At 36.5% G+C, this 20,228-nt stretch overlaps 1 protein-coding gene across 3 annotated transcripts in view; it reads right to left on the reverse strand.

The window, feature by feature from the left end:
* si:ch211-51h4.2 (uncharacterized) overlaps positions 1 to 20,228 on the reverse strand; it is an 82,705-nt gene that overhangs the window by 58,685 nt on the left and 3,792 nt on the right. For 2 of the 3 annotated variants that reach the window (XM_056734188.1, XM_056734187.1), the window contains exons 2-7: positions 20,033 to 20,074; positions 19,338 to 19,411; positions 18,417 to 18,485; positions 17,932 to 18,037; positions 5,047 to 5,182; positions 1,027 to 1,092 (exon numbers count right to left, since the gene is read on the reverse strand). In XM_056734188.1, coding sequence (XP_056590166.1) covers positions 1,027 to 1,092; positions 5,047 to 5,182; positions 17,932 to 18,037; positions 18,417 to 18,485; positions 19,338 to 19,411; positions 20,033 to 20,074 — 493 coding nt within the window. The remainder of the gene's footprint in view (positions 1 to 1,026; positions 1,093 to 5,046; positions 5,183 to 17,931; positions 18,038 to 18,416; positions 18,486 to 19,337; positions 19,412 to 20,032; positions 20,075 to 20,228) is intronic. The other variant, XM_056734189.1, reaches the window with a different exon arrangement.

The following is a 20,228-nucleotide window of genomic DNA, read 5'->3' on the forward strand; positions in this document are numbered from 1 at the left end:
AGCTGGGTTTAAAATTAAACATCCAGAGAATAAACAATGTGATTGACTGCCTGTCTTTCGCTGAGATAACTGAAGATACAACAAGTAGGCTACTGCTATAAATTACAAACAGACACCCCATAGCTTGAAGAAATATACATCCCATGCAAAAAACATGAGACATATCAATGCAGGCGTGCGCTTAAAAGTCTATTTAGTACCAATCAAAAAGTGTCTTTTTCAAAGTGCTACAAAAATTACCACAAAAATATCAAAGAGACTTAACTTTTTACATTTATGAATTTGTCAGACTCTTTTATCCAAAGTGACAGTTTACTGAAAGTAAAAAAAAATATTGGTAGCCTACATGTGACTTGCAATCGATTCCAATAGAGTTTAATGTTCACTAGCATGTTGCTATGCTAGCGCTGTGATATTTTTTATTAGAGTATCAAAGCGCTAGCTTAGCAACATTGTCTATATTTTTATAAGTCTACATAAGTATATGTTTTATATTGTCTATAATATATATTAATATATAATTGACTTTTATAGACAATATAAACAAAAATATTGGACAAAAGATCTTTTTGAGAATTTTCTGTAATCAAACCAAAATTTATGTAAACGTATACTGTATTTATAAAAGACATTTCTCTCTTATCAAACATTCTAGATTGTCATTGACAATTGACATATTTAAGTTTGTGTTTATGTTCTTGGAGCCAGCAGTCGACCGGGAGGTGGCTGCCGGTCTTTTACTTCCGTGTTATTGTTTATTTTGAATAAAGTTTGTTGAATGTTCGCCGGCCCCGCCTCCATCCTTCCCAACTTTGAACTGTGTTACAGTCATGGTTTGCACATCAAGCATTTTGGGACTGCCATCACCACCCCCACAAAGCATACATGCAACACTATTTTTTTGAGAACCATTTGTCGGGACTGTGCCTGTGCTGTGACGCCTTAAAATCAGCATCTCTATGCAGCTCACCAGCTTTTGTAATTCATGATCCGATACATTAAACATTTAACCCCGTGGCAACTCACCTGGTATGAAAAAGTGCTGCGTAGGCCTCACTTCCTGCCAAGACGTAACTGATCCCGATAGACACACTGTTGGAGACACAGTTCATTATCAGCACTCATTACAGTAATGACTGTCACATCACATTATTTTCATGAGAAGCTGTCGCAGGGGGAATCAAGCAGGATGTCGTAGTACGTAAACTCAACGCTGCCCAAAGTTGGACTTTTCGTTTTCAGCTCAAAAGACACCTCAAAGACTATAATCACTAATTCATGTTACATCAATGACGGCAATAAAAGTGAAACTTTGACTTGCATCGGTGGTACTTGACTGGTTAGAGAACAGGATCCGCATGGAAGTACATTGATCGAGTGCTAAGCCTTTTGAACACAATGATGAGTAAATCGATTGTATATGTGTTAGCCAAACCTGTCTAAATGCTGATAACCAGACGCTTTCCATTTAATCGCATGATCAGGCATGCAGAGTAGGGCAACAAATGATGTCCTGTAAAGCTATCAAAGGTTTCCTCTGTTATGGCGATTAATGCACTTACAGTAGAGTCTTGCTATATTCTTACTCTCCATGTCAAATTCAAACAAAACACATTGCATCTGAGCCCTCTATTTTTTGGGATGCCATATTTAGTTTTGTGATAATGCCCATAAAGGACACAGGTGCACCAGTCATAATCCCAACGTGCGTAGAACAAATCAATTTAGCTTGAAAATCTATCAAAGAAATCAATTTATGCCTGGTAAAACTTATTTTAAAATCAAGAACATCACAAATGCGCCAGGAAAAAAGCCGAAGAACAACTGTGTAACACAGAGAAGGTAATTCTGTAATGTCAGGTGATTAATAACCCCACATTTAAAGACGAACAGATGGAGGGCCATATTGGCGACCCGTACAAATTGCAATTCACCATTATTTCATTATTCTGCAATATCATTCCAAAAGGTAAAACTGTTGTTAGGGCAATACTGACGTTTCACACATAAATAATGCTGCATTTAGTGACAGTCTGGAGAGCACAGCTGGAATTAAAAACCCACTTAACGGTTATATTCAGAGGTGTTTGTGAGTCTACCTGGCACAATGAGGAGCATATTCAACGTTCACATTACAGATGACTTTATTAACCTTTTATATATAACAAAAACTAACCAAGCCGCTCTCATCAGTCTAATAGGAGATGTGCGATGACATTTCAGCAGTCATCAGTGACACATTCATGAGTGTCCTCATGTCAAATTAATTATATCGGAGAAATGGCACAGACCGGTAGCTTTGTCAGAGATCAAAAGATGGTACAAATGTGTTCAATATTGTGTTTTAAGTTGTTGTTGTCATGCAGTAGAGACTTCCGCCCTTTATAGAAACATCACAGTAATGATGTCCACAAACAGTTCTGATGCTATATTTACATGTTTCGCTGCAGACGAATGAATCAAAAGGCATCTTGCTTTTGAAGAAGGACCATTTACATGTTTTTATCTTTCTGTCTGTAAATCAACATATTTAGCTTATACACATACTGTATATGGGTTTATGCATGCCTGGTCCGCCATTCTGTACATATTCTGTGTGTGTGAGGGTCTATCTATTGTATGTATGGTAGTCAGAATACGATTTAAATCGTTAAAGTGTATATTAATTTATATTTAATTTAAAGATTTATATTCGTATTTATTTATGTACAATATATACAATATATACAGTGGCCAAATGTGATGTCCAACTTTGGACAACTAACATCTTACATTTAAATTGATTCATTTGGAAGATGCTTTAATCCAAAATTACAGTTAAGGAAAACATATTTATTCATTTACTGTATTATATGCATGTAAGCAAACGGTACTGTTTGTAAACTAACAGTACTGTTTAGTGTGTTGACAAAATGTTTTTATGCTCTTCTTCTCGTAAGTCGCTTTGGATAAAAGCGTCCGCCAAATGAATAAATGATTAAAATGAATAAATTAACAAAATATTAACACAAAAGAGGATCAACAAATCTTAATTTTGATATCTGATAAAATTGTAGTCAATGGGTTCTATTTTAACGATCTAAGTGCTTGGTCTAAAGTGCATGGCTCAGGTGGGCGTTTCCGAATCCACTTTTGCTAGTTTAATAAAAGGAAAAATTGGTCATGGTTGTGTTTTGGGTGTAACGTGAAATAAACAAATAAGAGTCTCATTTTCCATTCCCTTTAAAAGCCTGTTGCACTTGCACCATGGCACATTCACTATTTATATGGCAGAATTTGGAGGGGCAAAGACTGAATGCTTCCCCAGAGATGAAACGGATCTCGCGAGGGAGCAGACCCTCTACAGCACATGCCGTTTGTTCATATTTATGTACACAATAATATCCTTTACATTTTAATCCTTTAAAAAAATTTTAATTTTAAAATGTTTGTGTTCTGCTGTGCATCCCTGTGTGTGTAAAAGAAGATTATATATATAATATATATTTATATATATATTATAATATAATTAATATTATAATAATATAATTATATATATATTATATATATTTCTTTTATTTAGACCAGGTTTCATTCGGTAAAGGGGGCAGACTAATTCAGTTGCCTCAAAATAGCAACAATTTGCCAACAATGTGCATGAACACTTGTTTCAGACCAGTACGCCCATGGACGCACAAACGAGTATAAAAGTGTAACAACATGAGTGTAACAACGAGTGTTATGTTTCCAAGGCCAGGAAAGTAATATTTCTTAGATTTGATATACGATCTGCTGATCACTTGCTGGACGAGTGCATTAAGTTTGTCGCTATTATTAGGTCTACTGCATCAGGTTTAAAGTGTATTAAATAGGTATAGTTGATCACCCTCAATTATACGCATTTTACTGTGATCAAATTCATAGTGTTCCCCGAAATACACTACAAACACGTGTGTCACACCTGGTGGTGCTTTGCGCAAACGTGTATGATAGGGACCTATATTTTAGAAAAAAAAAAATATTTCCCGATAGTCGTTTGCCGTTTTGCAAAATAATTTTGTCCAATAAAAACCTCAAAAGGATAGTGTTTTGACCATTTTAGACCATACATCCATTTTAATGGTTTAATCTTACCCGAGGGGGCATATTGAACAAATGTGCATCCCAGAAATCACTTTTAGCCACTAACATATATATACAGTATACATGCGTTTTTATAATAAAGTCTTATAACACAGAATGTCAGATAACCTCACAGAACGCGCATACGCAAATCAAATAATATGTATATGACACATAGTCGAACAAACCTCTTTCCTGTTAGTAACAAATAGCCATGAAAATAAATGGCAAAAATATATCTGCTTCATTCCCTCAAGCAGCATCTTTATGAGTTAATGATCTTGTCTGTTTACCTCAGGGCACTCTTACACAAACAGAGCTTTTGACTTGGAGCCAGTTCTCCATTAACATAAGCTCCAACATCATGTTGGAACAAAACCTACAATAAGTAGGTCTCGCATAAGTATAATAAATTGGTGAATTACAGCCCTTAGTATCAAAGCTCTGCAAAATTTATGAACGCTATCTAGCGTCTCAAGGCTATAAGTTGTGTAGAGTCAATACACAGGGCTCCTATACAGTCGGATGGTTTCCAACATAGCATGACTTATTAGCATTGCACCTTTGGGAGGCCACTGGGGATAATGCCGAAAAGATGAATAATTAAATGAGCGTGGTTAGTGTTTACACCAAAAGATGTGCACTGTAGCACTGGGATATGTTGTTTCTGGGAAATGTAAATTTGTACATTTACATTTATGGACAAAGGCAAAATGACTGTAACTACATTTAAATTTTGAAAAACCTTCTGATGAACTAAAAAAATCAAAGTTTTCTAAAAGTTGGACCAACATAAGGGTGAGTAAACGACAACAGAATTTTCCTTTTACGCTTGTTAAGCAGTCCGGTAAAGACATCAGCCTTCCATGCTGATCCAAACAAACCATATGCTGTTGGGCAGCTATGCTGGTCTTTTCAGCGGGGCTCTAAATAAGAGAGACTCACAATTGAAAGAGGAGAACAAAGTTGAAGGCACGGCTTGTGTGCTTTCCCAGGAAGAGAACTCCCAGGATGTGCAGATTTGGCTGAAGTTCCTCCTTTTGCTTTCGTGGTGTGGCATCTCTTTGCAGAAGACCTGTATCTACAGAGAGAAACACAGATAGACACGTTTTAGTGCAACACTTCTCAGAGCCAAAACGAATGGGTTTTTGGCTGTCTCATTCCGCTCCCTAGTTGCCCATGTCATGAATCAGTATATCACAAACACAGTATTGAGCACTAGCAAGGGGTTTTATCCGTCACATACTGAGAAACAGATGACTCAAATTCATGCCACCTGGTTGCGATACCTAAAACACATGAAGCCATGTGTGTTGTAGATCAAATGTACAGCGTCATTGTGAAATATGCATTAATTTAATTAGCAAAACATATGAATAAGTTAATATGAATAAGATATTAATCTCCGAATAACGACTTTCAGAGATGAAAAAATACTAAAATAATTCAAAATCGAAAAAAATTGAAAATGCATTTCCTATTCTTAACTATTAAAGGTACAGTTTGTAATAATTTTGCATTAAAATATACAAAGCCACTAGGCCAGAGTTTTTTTTCAATTGAGAACTTACAATATATCAAATGTTTACAATTACTTGTCAGTGTCATAAAGCTACATCATTGTTGTTGTTTTGAATGTGTGCCCTCTAGCAGCGGATTTTACAAACTATGGCTTTAAAGGCACAGTTCACACAATAATGACATTTTTGTCATTTACTCACCATGGAGTTGTTTCGAACATGTCTAAATATTTTTTTTCTGCTAAACACACAAAAAAGATATTTTAAAGAATGTGGGAAACGAAACAGATCTGGGGCACCATTGACTACCATAGTAGACTATTATTCCACTATAGTAGTCAATAGTGCCCCAGAACTGTTTGATTACAAACATTCTTCCAAATTTATTAAATTTGGTTGTTCTGCTGTACACAAAAAATATAAGTTTAAAACAACTTGAGGGTGAGTATACGAAGACATAATTTGTATTTCTGGGTAAACAGTCCCTTTGAAAAGGAATTCTGAATCTAATATTTTTAGCAGTTTAATCTTGAAAATTCAGAGGAATTCTTCAGTCAACAACCCTTGATATAACAAATTCCCTGCCCAGTGCACTTGCTAAACCAGGGAGGAGACTGACACACAACCCTTCCTCACAACCCCAAGCAAGACAGGCAAAACCATCTTTCAACTCCTATGTGGCGCACCACATCATTCCCCCGATGCAAAGTTCACCTGTAGCATGCCGCGCTAAATAATGAATAGGAGGAGAGATAAACGTGAGGCATGTTATGACAGAGTAAAGAAATGATTATGGACAGAGATAAGAGAAGTGTTCAACAGCGAAGAAGCAAATCAGAACAGCAGGAATAATTCATATTTCACCACAGCCTATCAGACCACAACACAGCAGGCTGCAGGTAAACAGACACGCTCTCTCTGAGCTATAACCTTCAACCACGCTCATGCAGTAGTAGTTAACATACATCAATCCATGTGTAAGGCAGATGTTCTGTGTATTCTGGTATACAACAGGGTCTCAGTGCTGTCTAGAACAACAAGAGCAGACGACATCAAGTACAAGAGGAAAACACTGAGAAACGGAGAAAACTAGGCAGAGGCAATATTGGGAAGACTGGGACAAGTTGTCACACTTGTTATTTCAGTGAATGTTTTATCAGCGTTGGTTTGTTTTCACGAGACAATTTCTATATAGGCGCATACTGCAACTGCAAATTTTGGCTACATTAAAACTATTAAACATTTTTATCAATATTGCTCGGATGAAATTTGTAATTAGAGAAAATGTATACTGTATATTAACCTTCCAAGTAAAAGCTTTATATTCAACTATCATCTAACAAAGGAATGAAAATGGTAAGACAGATAATTATAATCAGATGTGTGTGTCATCCAGGGTTGCCAGGTATACTGTCCTCTTGCGAATGGGGCTGCTTTTAAACTGCTGCCGCAAATGTGTTGCTTATTTCAATTCTGTGGGTTACAGGTGGAAATATTTTGTTTTTCATTGCTCATTGTGTAAGTAAAATGACGTATTTATGTAACTAACGATCACTTCTATACAGTAATTATGAAGAAGAATTTGTTTGTAATGCATAAAAAGGTCTGTAAAATATGGATTCTAGGGAATTTAGTGACGTTTTGGGTTTTAGGGATATGATAGTTTTGGTCAAGTTTCGTCATCAAATCTGGCAACCATGGTGTCAACCTGCCCCCAACCTGACATTTTCGAAACATTCTGCTGTCCTGAAACAGTTTAACTTTTTGCATAAGATTTATCTTCATTAAAAGATTTTTTCTTACCTGAACATATGCAAGGCTACAGGTTATTAACGGTGTTCACTTATTACCCATGAGCTTTTACGATATGATGATATTAGCATTTTAGCTTGGAGGACATCATTCACAAGCATTCTTTGTATTTAAAACCAACATAGAAAAGGAAGAAGCATATGAAATAAACTTTTAACTTTTAACTTATAGCTATTCGCTTTGTGACACCTAGTCCCAGTTTTTTCTAACAACATTGGTTAACTGCCACATAAAGTTTTTCTTAAATAAATAATGGTGCTTCATTCAGTATATTCACCTGTCACTGCAAATCAAAAAAAGTGAAATAAACTTACACCCAAAGCAGATGTAACATAATATATTCATAGTGATTCTGTCAACAAAATTTTAAGTCAGATACAGATGTGAATAAAAAAAACTGATGGGCCAGAAAACATTCATCTGGATGTGTTTCTAACTCCATATTAAAGAAATATGCCAATTCTTAACGCCAGTCTAGTTTTAACTTTTCATTAGAATGACGAATCACTTTTCAAATCGTTTATGTCAGTCAGCCAACAATCTTCCTAATGATGCTTCGGCACGGCGATCTGATTGGATTTTTTACATTAAGTTAAGGCTACTGTACCTGTACAGCACAGATGACAGGGGAATGGGCTGTGTAGAGAAGCGGGCTAGAACATTAATTTTTGAGAGGGGCCATCTGCTTGTAGTAAGGGACAGCCAAGTAATTAGAATGGAGAGCTCTTGAAGCTCAACACCTGTCACAAAAATGTTGAAGCTCTGTGTGTGTGTATGTGTGTGTGTGAAACATCATTATGCCAGTGGTGGATCAGTAGGTTAACTCTACATAACGATAACACGCTTGTCTGCCATCTGTATGGTCAGACGTCCACTTACTGTTAAACAACTGCACACAATTTGAGTTTCGATAGGGCAGCACAATAAATCGGAAATAAAACGCACATTATTTGGGGATTGGCTGGGAGATTATTTTTGCACAGCTTGTCAGTAAAGTATGGTTAAATGGTGCTGTATCTGAAAGCTAGAGGGCGCTCTCACGCAGAAACTCCAATGCCGCAGAACAGGTATAACATAACACACGTAGTTCCAGGAAGTGCCTATGGGCAATTTTCTAGTGCTTTTCTTCAGGCCTTCTCAGGTATTTTCATGACAATAAAAAATATTAATAACGATGATGTTTGACGGGTGTGGTTTTTCAAATGCACGTTATAAGTGACTCAAACTCGCAATGAGTTTCAAGCAACATTGCCTATCAATCACAGTCGTGCTTTACGTACAAACACCGCATGAAACATAATAGCTGACTTTGCAATATCATAATCGCAGATCTATTAATGCCATATTTAGTAGGAATGCAACACTTCAGCTCACCCTCGGTTCAATACGAACCTTGGTTTTGGCCCACGGTTTTCGGTTCGGTTCTGATGGCTTCGGCACATTAAAGTGTTTTTTATATTCAATGTGACAGGAACAGTAAAAACTTGCTTTATCTTTAAGCAAAAAAATACTTGTACAAATGCCTGGTGTATTAAATAAATTTAAAGATTTACACTGGCAGCTCACATCAGTTTTTGATTCACTCTTCAACAACATGCCAGTAAAATAAGCTTCTTGAAGAGCTTTTGCGCAATAGACTATTTAAAATGATCTAATGCAAAACTTGTGATTGCTGCAATCAAAGAACACAGCCAACAATTTTGGGTTTCCAGAACGTTCCCATAACATTAGTATTTGATTACCATAACATTCCCCCAACGTTAGTTTTTGGTTCACAGGACGTTATTTTTAAAGGTTTGTTTTTCCAGGAAAGTTTTCTTTACATTAATAGAATGTTAGTTTCTGGTTATCATAACGTTCTGGGAACTAAAAACTAACACTAACTTTGTTGGGTATAGTGCATGGATCATTAGCGAACCGTGACGTTTGAGCCTTGGCCCTATAGGCAACCCCCCCAACACAATCACACACTTTCCACAGTACTGTGCTTTCCATAGAACTTTTACATTTACACTGCTACAGACTTGAAACGCAACAAGCTGAACACAACAAGACAGTTATCACCAAAATACGCAATACAAATTCAAATCATTATTACACATATGCATTAATATGATCGGCGTGTCGCATGTATATGCTCTTCAAAGGAATAATGGACCATATGACAGACAGTGCCTCCCATTTTGTTCATAAACCAACACAGACTAACGTACACAATGCCAGTTTAAAAAGCGTTGCCTCATGAGAGCACTCTCAGCAAAGGACACAGGTGCTACACTAGCAGATAGTAAAAAGAGATTCACCAGCGAATAAACTATGATTATAATAAATATTAATATTAAACTAAACGTATGGAACTAACTGTAGTAAAGTTACCATTTATCTAATAAAATGGCTTTGTAATGCAAAATAACAGCATATATGCAGAATATGTTTAATTTAAGACAAAATCACTAGTCTCAAATAAAGCTAAAGTTCGACAACAACCATCAACAACCAGAATGAATTGAGGCACGGCGGCCTTATAAATCATAAATAATCTACAATTTAAGGATCAAATTACTTTTTAACCTAGTTTTCCACCTGTTGTTGTGAACAACTTTTATCAGCTTTCCTCTTTTTTTTACTGGGCTTGATAACAAAGTTCGTCCACATGCTGTTTTTTGACTTTATCTTTACTTCTTCTTCTTTTGCAGTTTTTGGGCAGTTGGCGAACAACTTCGTGTGCTTTTTCCGCTTTACGAGACTGTTGGTGAGCAAGCCCCCAGATGGCAGAAAGTTAGGAAAATACATGGCATGGCCATTTAGAAAAATTATATGATTGGTCAGTTTTACTGTCACTCAAAATGAATCTCTCCCACTGATTTACTGTATCTGGATTTACTGTACCACTGGACTTGGAAATCCAACATGGATAGAGTCGGCATCGATCCAGGAAGTTTAAATTTAAGTTAAAAAATGTGTTTATTATTTTTACGAGTGTAGGTCATCACAGAGGGCCCCAGGGGTTCGCTGTCATGGATAAAAGTCAACAAAATCCCATCCAGCAGTATTTAGCCACATAAGCCACACACGTTTCTATCAAATATGCAAGGAATAATTGACGACGTGCTGTTCAATTATTCAAAAGTTAATGCACACCCCGAGGTGGTAACGCGGCAAGGATGCGAAGCTTATACCACGGTTACCACACCACAGGATATTGTTCATATGTTTAATTTCAATGTTTGTCATGTTATCTTCTTTAAAATGCTGTTGATAGTAGGACTCGTTTCTCTTAGAGCGAACAGACTCGGAAGATTGAGCCACGTGGTGGGTGTGTGAATGAGAGAGCGAGAGATCGCGTGCACACCTGCATGTTTTTGGTAATGTGACAGAAAAGCCAGTGATAATAAATCATTTATTCCTCGTATTGTTTCTATATTCAGCAGTAAAAAAAAATTACGCAAACTTTTGAAAGAGCAGGTCTATCAAAATATATTTGTTATCAGTTATAAGCAGCATAAACTGGAAAACGAACAAGTAGGATACCAGTCTTTATTAATGCATTTTGTTTTTATATTTATTTGTTTTATTTGTCCATTTCAGTATATGTGTTTCTTGTTTTTGAAATGCTTTGTTTATTGAAATTAAACTGCACACGTTTCCTTTAACAGTAAAGTTTGACATCATAAACGTCAGATCAAGAGCAGGGTGCTGTGTGAGGTGATGTCCTGTAGGCTACACTATAACCTTTCTGTTGTTTAAACATGGCGAAGTGATATGCAACTGTAATGCGGTCAGCAGACCTGGAACACATTCATACTATAGGTGTGCATTTTACTGAAAGTTAATGCATACCCATAAACGTTTGTCAACCAATAAGATTGAAGCATTCAACAGCCCCGTTGTATAATGTTGCATTATACCACAAAATATCAAGTCAAATGCAAGTGAACTCGTTCTAAACAAAACATCCGAAAACAGGTTTGCTGGTCGGTTGTTAATAATAAACAATAGATATGTTGTTCAAAATGAATAGAAAGCTTGTTTGCACATGTCAGCTGGATTGGTGTTGTTGTTTAATGCAAATTTGAATATTTTAATGTGAAATATGCATGGCCAAAAGTATCCAAAGATGCTTTGAAATCACTGTAAATTTATGATGTCTTTATCTATTATTAACAAATAACATATAGCATTTAATAAATCAAGTCCGTACTGGCTGTGACGTTCACTGCAGGCTTCGGTCTATTTAAAGAAATAAAAAACATTTTTGATGTCTCACTCCAACAGTTTCGATAGGAAATATGTCAACACCGGAAAGAAATGTGTATTTCTCAAACTATTTAAAAGGGGAAGCCAATTATCAGTCTCTGTCAACCAATCAATCTACAACTTACTTGGAAAGAAATTTTGATTAAATATCTTCTGAGTTTGACCACTCAAAATTGAACTGCTTGGTTTTGTTTGTTTTCATCAATTTAACCAAAAAAATATTCTCAAGCTCATCGCTGTCGGCATCTGTCAGCGCAAATTAGAACAAAAATATCCGACTACAAAACTGAACCAACGAAGAGCAGGACACAACAAAATTCTTCTCAAAAACCTTCCTCTACAAGACGGAAACAGCAACATGCAAGTCACACCGAAAAGTAACATGAATATTTCAAAACAGTTGTCTTCATATCTATGCCTGGAAATGTAGGATGACAGCCAGTCTTGAGGGAGTGCCTGTGAGAGGAGGAGGAATGAGAGAAGACAGAGAGTGGGAGATCGAAAGAAAGTTTGTCTGGCTAGAGAAAAGAGCTCTGTTACTTGATATATATACTCCATATCAGAGTTGTTGTTGCTTAATGGAATATAACACCATGTGACAAATCTTTCAGATCCAGGAGGCTTTTAAAATATCCATGAAGAGATTATAAGAAGGTGACTTCTTTGGATGAATATTGTGTTATCATACTGTATGATCATAAACAGTGTTACTGAAGTGTATTCAGTATGTTTACTTAGAAATAGTTCTGCAGGATATTTCCCAAAATCCAAAAAGGTTTTATCATCATTTGATGAATGATTGTTGGGCTGGCCAAATGAACAGGGTGAAATCCACATGATTTGACAAACCTAATTTAGATAGGCTACATAGGGGCAACTATATGAGCTAATTCTGTCAGAGAATGTTTGGACATGATGTGGACTCTGAGATTTCTCACTTTAAATACTTGAAGCGAGTTTTAAATGAGCCATGTGCTGGCTGATGAGCGGAGGAAAATGAGCGGCGAATCAAATGAGGAGAACCCTGGGAGTGCTCAAGCACATGGCACATTGCCACATTTTATTTTTGGAATTGCTTGTTTGTCAGCATGCAAGTGTATAACAGACCATAATGATTTCATTCCTGTGCCTGAGGCGTGCGATTATAAGATCTTCTTTTTTTCAAACCATTCTTTAGGGTGCCTGTGGTGAATGATGCTCGCAACACCAAGGTCATGTTCGAGTCACATATGCTTTTGTATAAAACTGTATGCATTAATCTAAATGATTTACTACAGCAAACTTCCTCGTAGATTTTTTCACAGTAATGTACATCTGTCGTATAAACAGGTGAAATGCATAAACAAATGCAAGCTCTTTAAGATATTTACTACTAAAGGTGTATGTTTTAATTTCATAACACCAAGTTACAGTATTTTCTAATACTTTTTCTTTTGCACACACTGACATTCAGGTTTTATGATGAAATGGTCTTATAAAGGAAGTACAAAGCATGCTATTTTTAATATTCTTTTACCTTGTAAATCTGAATTATTGCCACGAGGGTGAACACCTCATTTGCACTATTGAAAGATCAATCAAAAGTGCAAATATTAAAGTCGGGCTGCCAGCCGATCGCACCAGACGGGGTTACTATGTGTCTGATAGGGCATGCAGAAAATTATTCCAAACGTTACTGTTAAATTTTCGAAATGATGAATGCATATCGACTCTTTATCGTATTTTCTGGAACACGCAGTTTCGCATTTAGCACTAAGCAGATAGCAGTGTGGAATAATATTTACAGTGCATTTCTGTTCTTAGAGACATCTATCTTTTTAATGGGCTTCTTATCAAACGCCAGCGAGCCAAGCGTGCAGCACAGGCATGAAAGCCTAATTGAATCATAGAATGCGAGGGCATTGCAAAACCTATCTGATGACACTGTCAACCTAGCATATAAATTAAGCGAGGCCCTAAGAGAAAATAGTGCTCGGCACATTCGCGCAGCCTGCGGTAATAAAGCAAATCTTTAGCATTAATGCTTTATTTAAAAGTGCATTAACACAGATAGGTTATTAATTTCAAGCATTTTATGAGCATAATAGCAGAGATGGGCGTGAAAGGCACCTTGATCGTGAGTTAAAGAATATACCGCTGGGCTCAGTGGGGCTCTGCGGGGGATTTGCTGGGATATGGACGATTCTGCAGGTAGCGTTCAAAAGCTCTCACACTTAATCGACCTCAGACTTATACTATATATCTGAGTATGAACAATCATATGAATGAAATATTGTTTAATGCATGAACAATGTCATGGAAAAATAACGTGACAAACATCAAAATCAAACGCTTTGAATCCCAAATAAATAAATATTACTTTAAACTGCACAGGCCCAACATTATGCAAAATAATTAATATGGCATTCAAAAATAAACATTAGGACAACTTACAAAAACACGTAAAGACAGCAGTAGTGTACTTTACACCGGGTTTTATATGAGTTTTAGCTATATAAAAAGTGCAGGTATATTTGCTCAGGCAGAAGTGAACTGCTTTATCCTCATATGTAAAAGCACATTTTTCACTCTATTTACACATGATTATATGGTTAGTTGAGACCGAGCTGTGTCTGTTAACTGGGCGGTCTGTTTTTTGATAACTCTAATTTAAATAAAATGCTTATCTTTCCAAAACGATATTTCCCTTGATGAAATGCTGACATTTCAAGTTATTCATTAAGCTCAGAGAGCAAGTTTTTTTTTAAAGGTATTTCTTGAGCTCATTTTGTACACCATTTCAGACTGTTTTTACCTGATTTGAGCTGTTCAGCACAAACAAATGAAGTGCTTTGACTCGATTCTGCTTCACTTCAAAGAAAGTCGAAAGGGAAATTTCATCAACTCTAAGCAAAAGGATGGTTAGGGGATATAACAGAAAAAGTTTTAATTAAGTATTTTCAAAAAAGAAAACAGGATTTCAGGTACAATTTTGAACTAAAAAAGAGAATGCATTTTACCATGAAGATGATATTGTCGCCTTTAATTTCACTAATACAAACTCTATCCCAAACAACTTGCATTGAAGCTGTACATCTGATCAGCATGAGTGAATTCAACACACAACCTTTTGCGCTGTGAACACAATTTGAGCTAAAGTACATGTAAGTGCTTCAGTCGGGTCAAGCAATCTAATGCAAATCCTTCACTATAAGCAGGGGGGCATGCTTTATAAATGTCCCATTTAAGGGGTGATCATTTGAAAATTGTATAACCCGATATCATGCTCATGGGATCGATAACTGCAAGATTAGCAACAAATAACACTTTTACATAGTGCTTGTGTGTTGAATATTTGCATTAACTCACACGGCACACACTTTTACCCAAAGGTGTTCACCTGGAAATCAAACCAATGCTCCTGGATTGCACCACACAAAATGTTCTATTGTGCCACATTGACGGCAACTAAAGTACACAAGGGGATTCCCATTAACCCCAAATTTGTTATTATTTGCAAACACTGTTATCATTTCTAGAATTACTTCATGGCATATTACATTATGTTGTTTTGATATTTACAGTAAAACATTTGTGTTTGCAACGAGGCACAACCCAAATTAGGGAAACCTGTAAAATACTTTGCACGTCTAAAAAAGGCAAACCTCAGAATGCATTAATAGATCACCCCTGATACAATTGTACACATGCAAACTGGATCAAGTCGGGGATTGTGTCCATAAAGGCCTCAGATGGTGTTTATAAACATATACTGTAAATTAGCGTTTCAAGTATGAGATGGGGAAATACAGTATTGAGGGTAAATGCCCGAGAGTCACATATGCAGCAAGCTTTGTTTTTAATTAGCATATCAGCGCATACAGTTCTATTTAAATATGAATTGTCGGCATGAGAATGAGGCCGCTGGCTATAAATCTGTCGGAGTAATTTGTCAAGGTGAACGTTAAAGAAATAAATCTTATTTAAATAGTGCAGGAGTGTGATTGTGCTGTGTTTCTCTGCAACTGGGATTCAAGATCAATTATGTCACAGAAATATAAAGATGAAAGTAAATTGTCGATTTAAGACAGATACAAAATTAAACAAATAATGACAGTTTCCTCAAAGATGACACTATCCTGATTTGAGATAATTTGAGTGAAATTTCATTCAGTTGACAAAACTGTCACTAACTTTTTGCTACATTAATGCGAGTTGGTCATATATGGGGCAGTACCCAATAGAGGAGTCTTTAATTGATGTGTCTGTGTCAGACGCCCATGATTTCCTCTGACGTTCAAGGAAGTCCTCTCTTCTCAACCGTCACCCCCTCCGACTGGGTGGTCTCTTTCTACACCACATTCATCTTCATTAGCTGCATATTCCCTCCATCTCACGTCAAAAATACTTTACGTCTCTCTCGCGTGGGCCAAAGCGATTAGTTAGTGCTAATACCAGTGCATTTCAGGACAGCCAATACATTTCTTCCTGATCTGCCTCTGTTAAGAGTCCCTGTGGTCGTTTTAGCCAAGAAACAATACAGCCGCCATCTGTTTTCCTGCTACACATCCTACTGTTTTACGTGGACCAACATCTCCTGCAAAACCCATTAAACAGCAGGAAAAACAACAAGAGTGAAGACAAATACAATGCGGATGCAAACATGTTTATTTTTAATTAGTATTACAGATACCTTAAGAAAACAGCTTTGACTTCTAAACAACCCAAATGGTAGTCTAATAATCTTGGCCGGGACTTTAATTTTTCAAGGGATCAAAATCTCATTATGAACTTTGATGCTATCACATAACTATTTTATATCGTAATATTGGCTTTAGTAATAAGATTTTGGTACAGGTATCTAAAGACTCATTAGAGTCACAGTGCAGGATATTAGATCCTAAAATATTCTTCTCATTTCAAGATTATGTATTTAAATGAGAAAAAAATCAATGAACATTTCGGAACGGATATTATTCAACTTTCTCAGAGCCAAATTGTAATGTGTGGCTTGCCAGAGGAGGACGGGCTGCTCAAGCCGAGTCGTGGTTCCTCGCAAGATTTTTCTCCTAGTATCTCAACATCTTTTAAAATGTCTTTACCACAGATTCTGGCTTGCTCTCTGGGGGTATAAAGCTGGAATTGCCGATCAATGGTATGCCTTCCCCAGGAACCACTGCGTAATGGCTACTCAGTTCAAGGGATATTTCAGAGTCAAAACAAAATTTCCCCATGTTTTACTCACCCTCAAGGCATCCTGACTGAATATGACTTTCTTCTTGAAGAATAATGCAGTCGGAGATATAATATCACGTATCATTTTTTTCCAAGTGGTAGAATGGGAATGAATGGGTGATAATATTAAAGCTCCAAAAAGTGCATCCATGGATCAAAGAACGGCTTGACATGTGCCCCGTGGTCTTACTAAAGGTCTTCTTAGGCAAATCGAAGCATTGTTTAAGAGAAATATCCATATTGACAGAACTATTAACGTTAATGTCTAACTTCCATTATACTTCGGCTGCGCATGAATCAGAGGCTTGTTTTTCCGGCAAATGATGGTGACGAAATCTCCCGCACAGAGGAGACGGTATCCTATTGGACCAAAATGGGGGGAAAAAATGCTGCGTTCGTCTCAGGAACTTACAACGCCCTGCGTCATTTGCCGGAAAAACAAGCCACACGCCCAGCCGATGGATAACGAAAGTTAGATATGGATATTTCTAGAAAAATAATCTGTGGTTTTATAACTCCAACTGCATTATTTTTCAAGAAGAAAGTCATATTCAGTCAGGATGCCTTGAGAGTGAGTAAAACATGGTGAAATTTTGTTTTGCCCCTGAAATATCCCTTTAACCCTGAGCATGTTTCTTAAATATCATAATAACACAGTAAAATATACTAGCATATGTGTAAAATATTCTTTGAAACAACATTCTAAAAGGTGCCGCATAAATCAACCTGAGCTGACATTTGTTTCTTTCCCAAAAAAACTTGAAGGATTGGTGAGACCATGTGGTGAGGTGAGATGTGGTGAGAGCGAATGAACTGAACTGTAAAACACATGGCTCAAAACCAACTGCTTCAATACATCTGGTGTATGCCGATAGGATTATGATTATCTAACAGACATTTCAGATTTGTCACATTGCAGTGCACAGCTCACCACACGTGTTCCCGTCCAATAACTGTACAGCATCAATGACGCATTTCATCTTCATCTGCTCTATAATGAAATCTTACTGTTTATAAAGATTCACACCTGCCTCCTCCACGTCCTCCCCATATTCTTCCTCTTCGGTGTTAAGACTCTGACGTTCTTCGGAACCGACATCATCCATTGAGATTCTCTCCGAAGTCTCCAAAGGCTGCAGCAGGACACCAGAAAACCTCATCAACTCAGTCTTATTTAATTATATTCACATGATCATTCCAGTATACTATTCATGTTTTGTTTTGCACAATTAACCTATCATTGAGCAATGAATTCTTAAACCTTTTTATAATAAAGACCTACAATGTTTAACATGCATTTACTTCAAGATATCAAGCATCAAAGTTCGGTTTTGACCATCATTTCACTATGATTTCAATCTTTGACATGGGCTTACTCCGTCAATATTAAAGATATCAAAGTTATACTTTCATAGAATGTGCTTTACATGAAGTAGGATGATTTTGTGTAAAAAACAGTAAATCACAAAAAAAATGCTTCAGCTGGGTTTTGGGACAGGTGGCTGTTTTTACCTTTATCGACTCCAGCTGGGCTAAACGGCATCTCTGCAGCAAATCCACAAACAGGTATATGAGCAAACCCTAAAGGGAAGAGAAATAATCAAAACGACTCATTAAAACCTACAATGTGTGGACCCTTGTGCCAATTCTGGGGGAAAAACATGGAAGGTATCATGTGTTAAACAGAGGGTACTTCAGTCTTTACGAAAGTATGATACAATTACCTAAAATATTTAATAAACACAAATATAAGTGGAAAGGTACATGCAGGACTGTTCTAATTTCTTCGCCACTTCGAGTGGGGTGGCTCATTACCTGCTGTGCTTGAGCTAAGAGCTGCGCTCATTCAATAAGAGGAATTGAATTATCAAAAACCAACTATTTGTGCTGAAATTGAAGAACAAAGAGCATTCTCGAAGAGCTTTCAGTTGGGAAACCTTGGATTATTACTAGAGGTGTGAAACGTAGCTATAAATAAAACACGTAAAAAGGCAAAGTCCAGTAAAATTAGCAGATGGAAAAAACACATAGACGAATTTTACAATACATCGCAATGTCTAGCAAATAACCACCAGCATCAATGTTGATATATTACTGAAAAACGAACTTTGCTTCAGAACGGAAGATTTTCTGAAGTCAAAATCAACTCAATCAATTGACAGAAGAAAGGTTAAAAAAGAGAAAGATAAAAATACGAAAACAAAAGAGGCCAACTTATAATTACCAAGCGAAACCGAGCTCTTTTGAAAAAAACTTGTCGCTTTTGAAATGCTAAGTCTATTACCAAGTGGGGGTGACATAAAGCTTAAAACGAAAAGTTGTCAGAAAACAACAAGCTAAATGCCAAACAATGTCACTAACAAACTAATACAAATTCCCAAGCAAATGGAAAAACACACAGCAGGGGGCATTCTCCAACAACTCACAAGTTACCTGCACAAGAAAGCCAATTAGAAAAGAAGTCAGGAAAGGTAGCAGACCTGCTCGAGCTATTGTACCCGGCAATCCTGAAAAAAAATGGAGAAATGCTGTTAACACAGATGAGTCTGTCAATGCAGAATCTAGTTTTGAACATATCCGCAATGCCTTATGAGAGCAAACATATTCAGCCATCTGAGACTGTTAAACATATACAAGAAATAATCTCTCGACTGAATCATTTACAGGTTGTAATTTTACTATGGCTAGATGAACGCTTCAAAATGATTTCACTCAAGAGACCACAGAATGAGAAATGTCATTTTAACAACTATTAAATCTCACTGAAAACAGTATAGTTAAATTCAATGCACCATGTAATTGCAGTGTCTTATAAATATATATCTGTTGCTGTTCAGACCATAAAACCTGGATATATCATTAACAAAACAGAAAAAAGTCTTACCAAGAACCCATTGAGAAATTGCGCTGAACTTAATTTTGTCTGTTAATGGTCTCACGCATGGATTTTATTTTACCTTAGAGACTCTTTGCACATTTATATTTCTTTACGATGGTTAATTAAAGGAAAGAAAACGATCTAGCTGTAGATCAGCTGAAAACAGTGAATGTTCTTCTTATGTTCTGAACCACATAACTTAATTTCAGTGTAATTCAGTTCTTTTAATACGTAAAAAGCTGTTACCTACCCAGGATCCCGGTTCCCAGAATGGTAGCGATAGTTAAAAAATCTGTGGAGAGAGAACATTTAATATTAACAAATGTTTTATACTAAATATGTACTTGTATTAATAATACACATGATCATGTTCAAAAATGAGAAGACTTTCTAAAAAGTTAAAAGCACTTTCATTAACAAAGATTAATAAAAACAAAAATATAATT

The sequence above is a fragment of the Triplophysa dalaica genome, chromosome 21 (assembly GCF_015846415.1).
Source record: "Triplophysa dalaica isolate WHDGS20190420 chromosome 21, ASM1584641v1, whole genome shotgun sequence".
Classification (NCBI taxonomy): domain Eukaryota; kingdom Metazoa; phylum Chordata; class Actinopteri; order Cypriniformes; family Nemacheilidae; genus Triplophysa; species Triplophysa dalaica.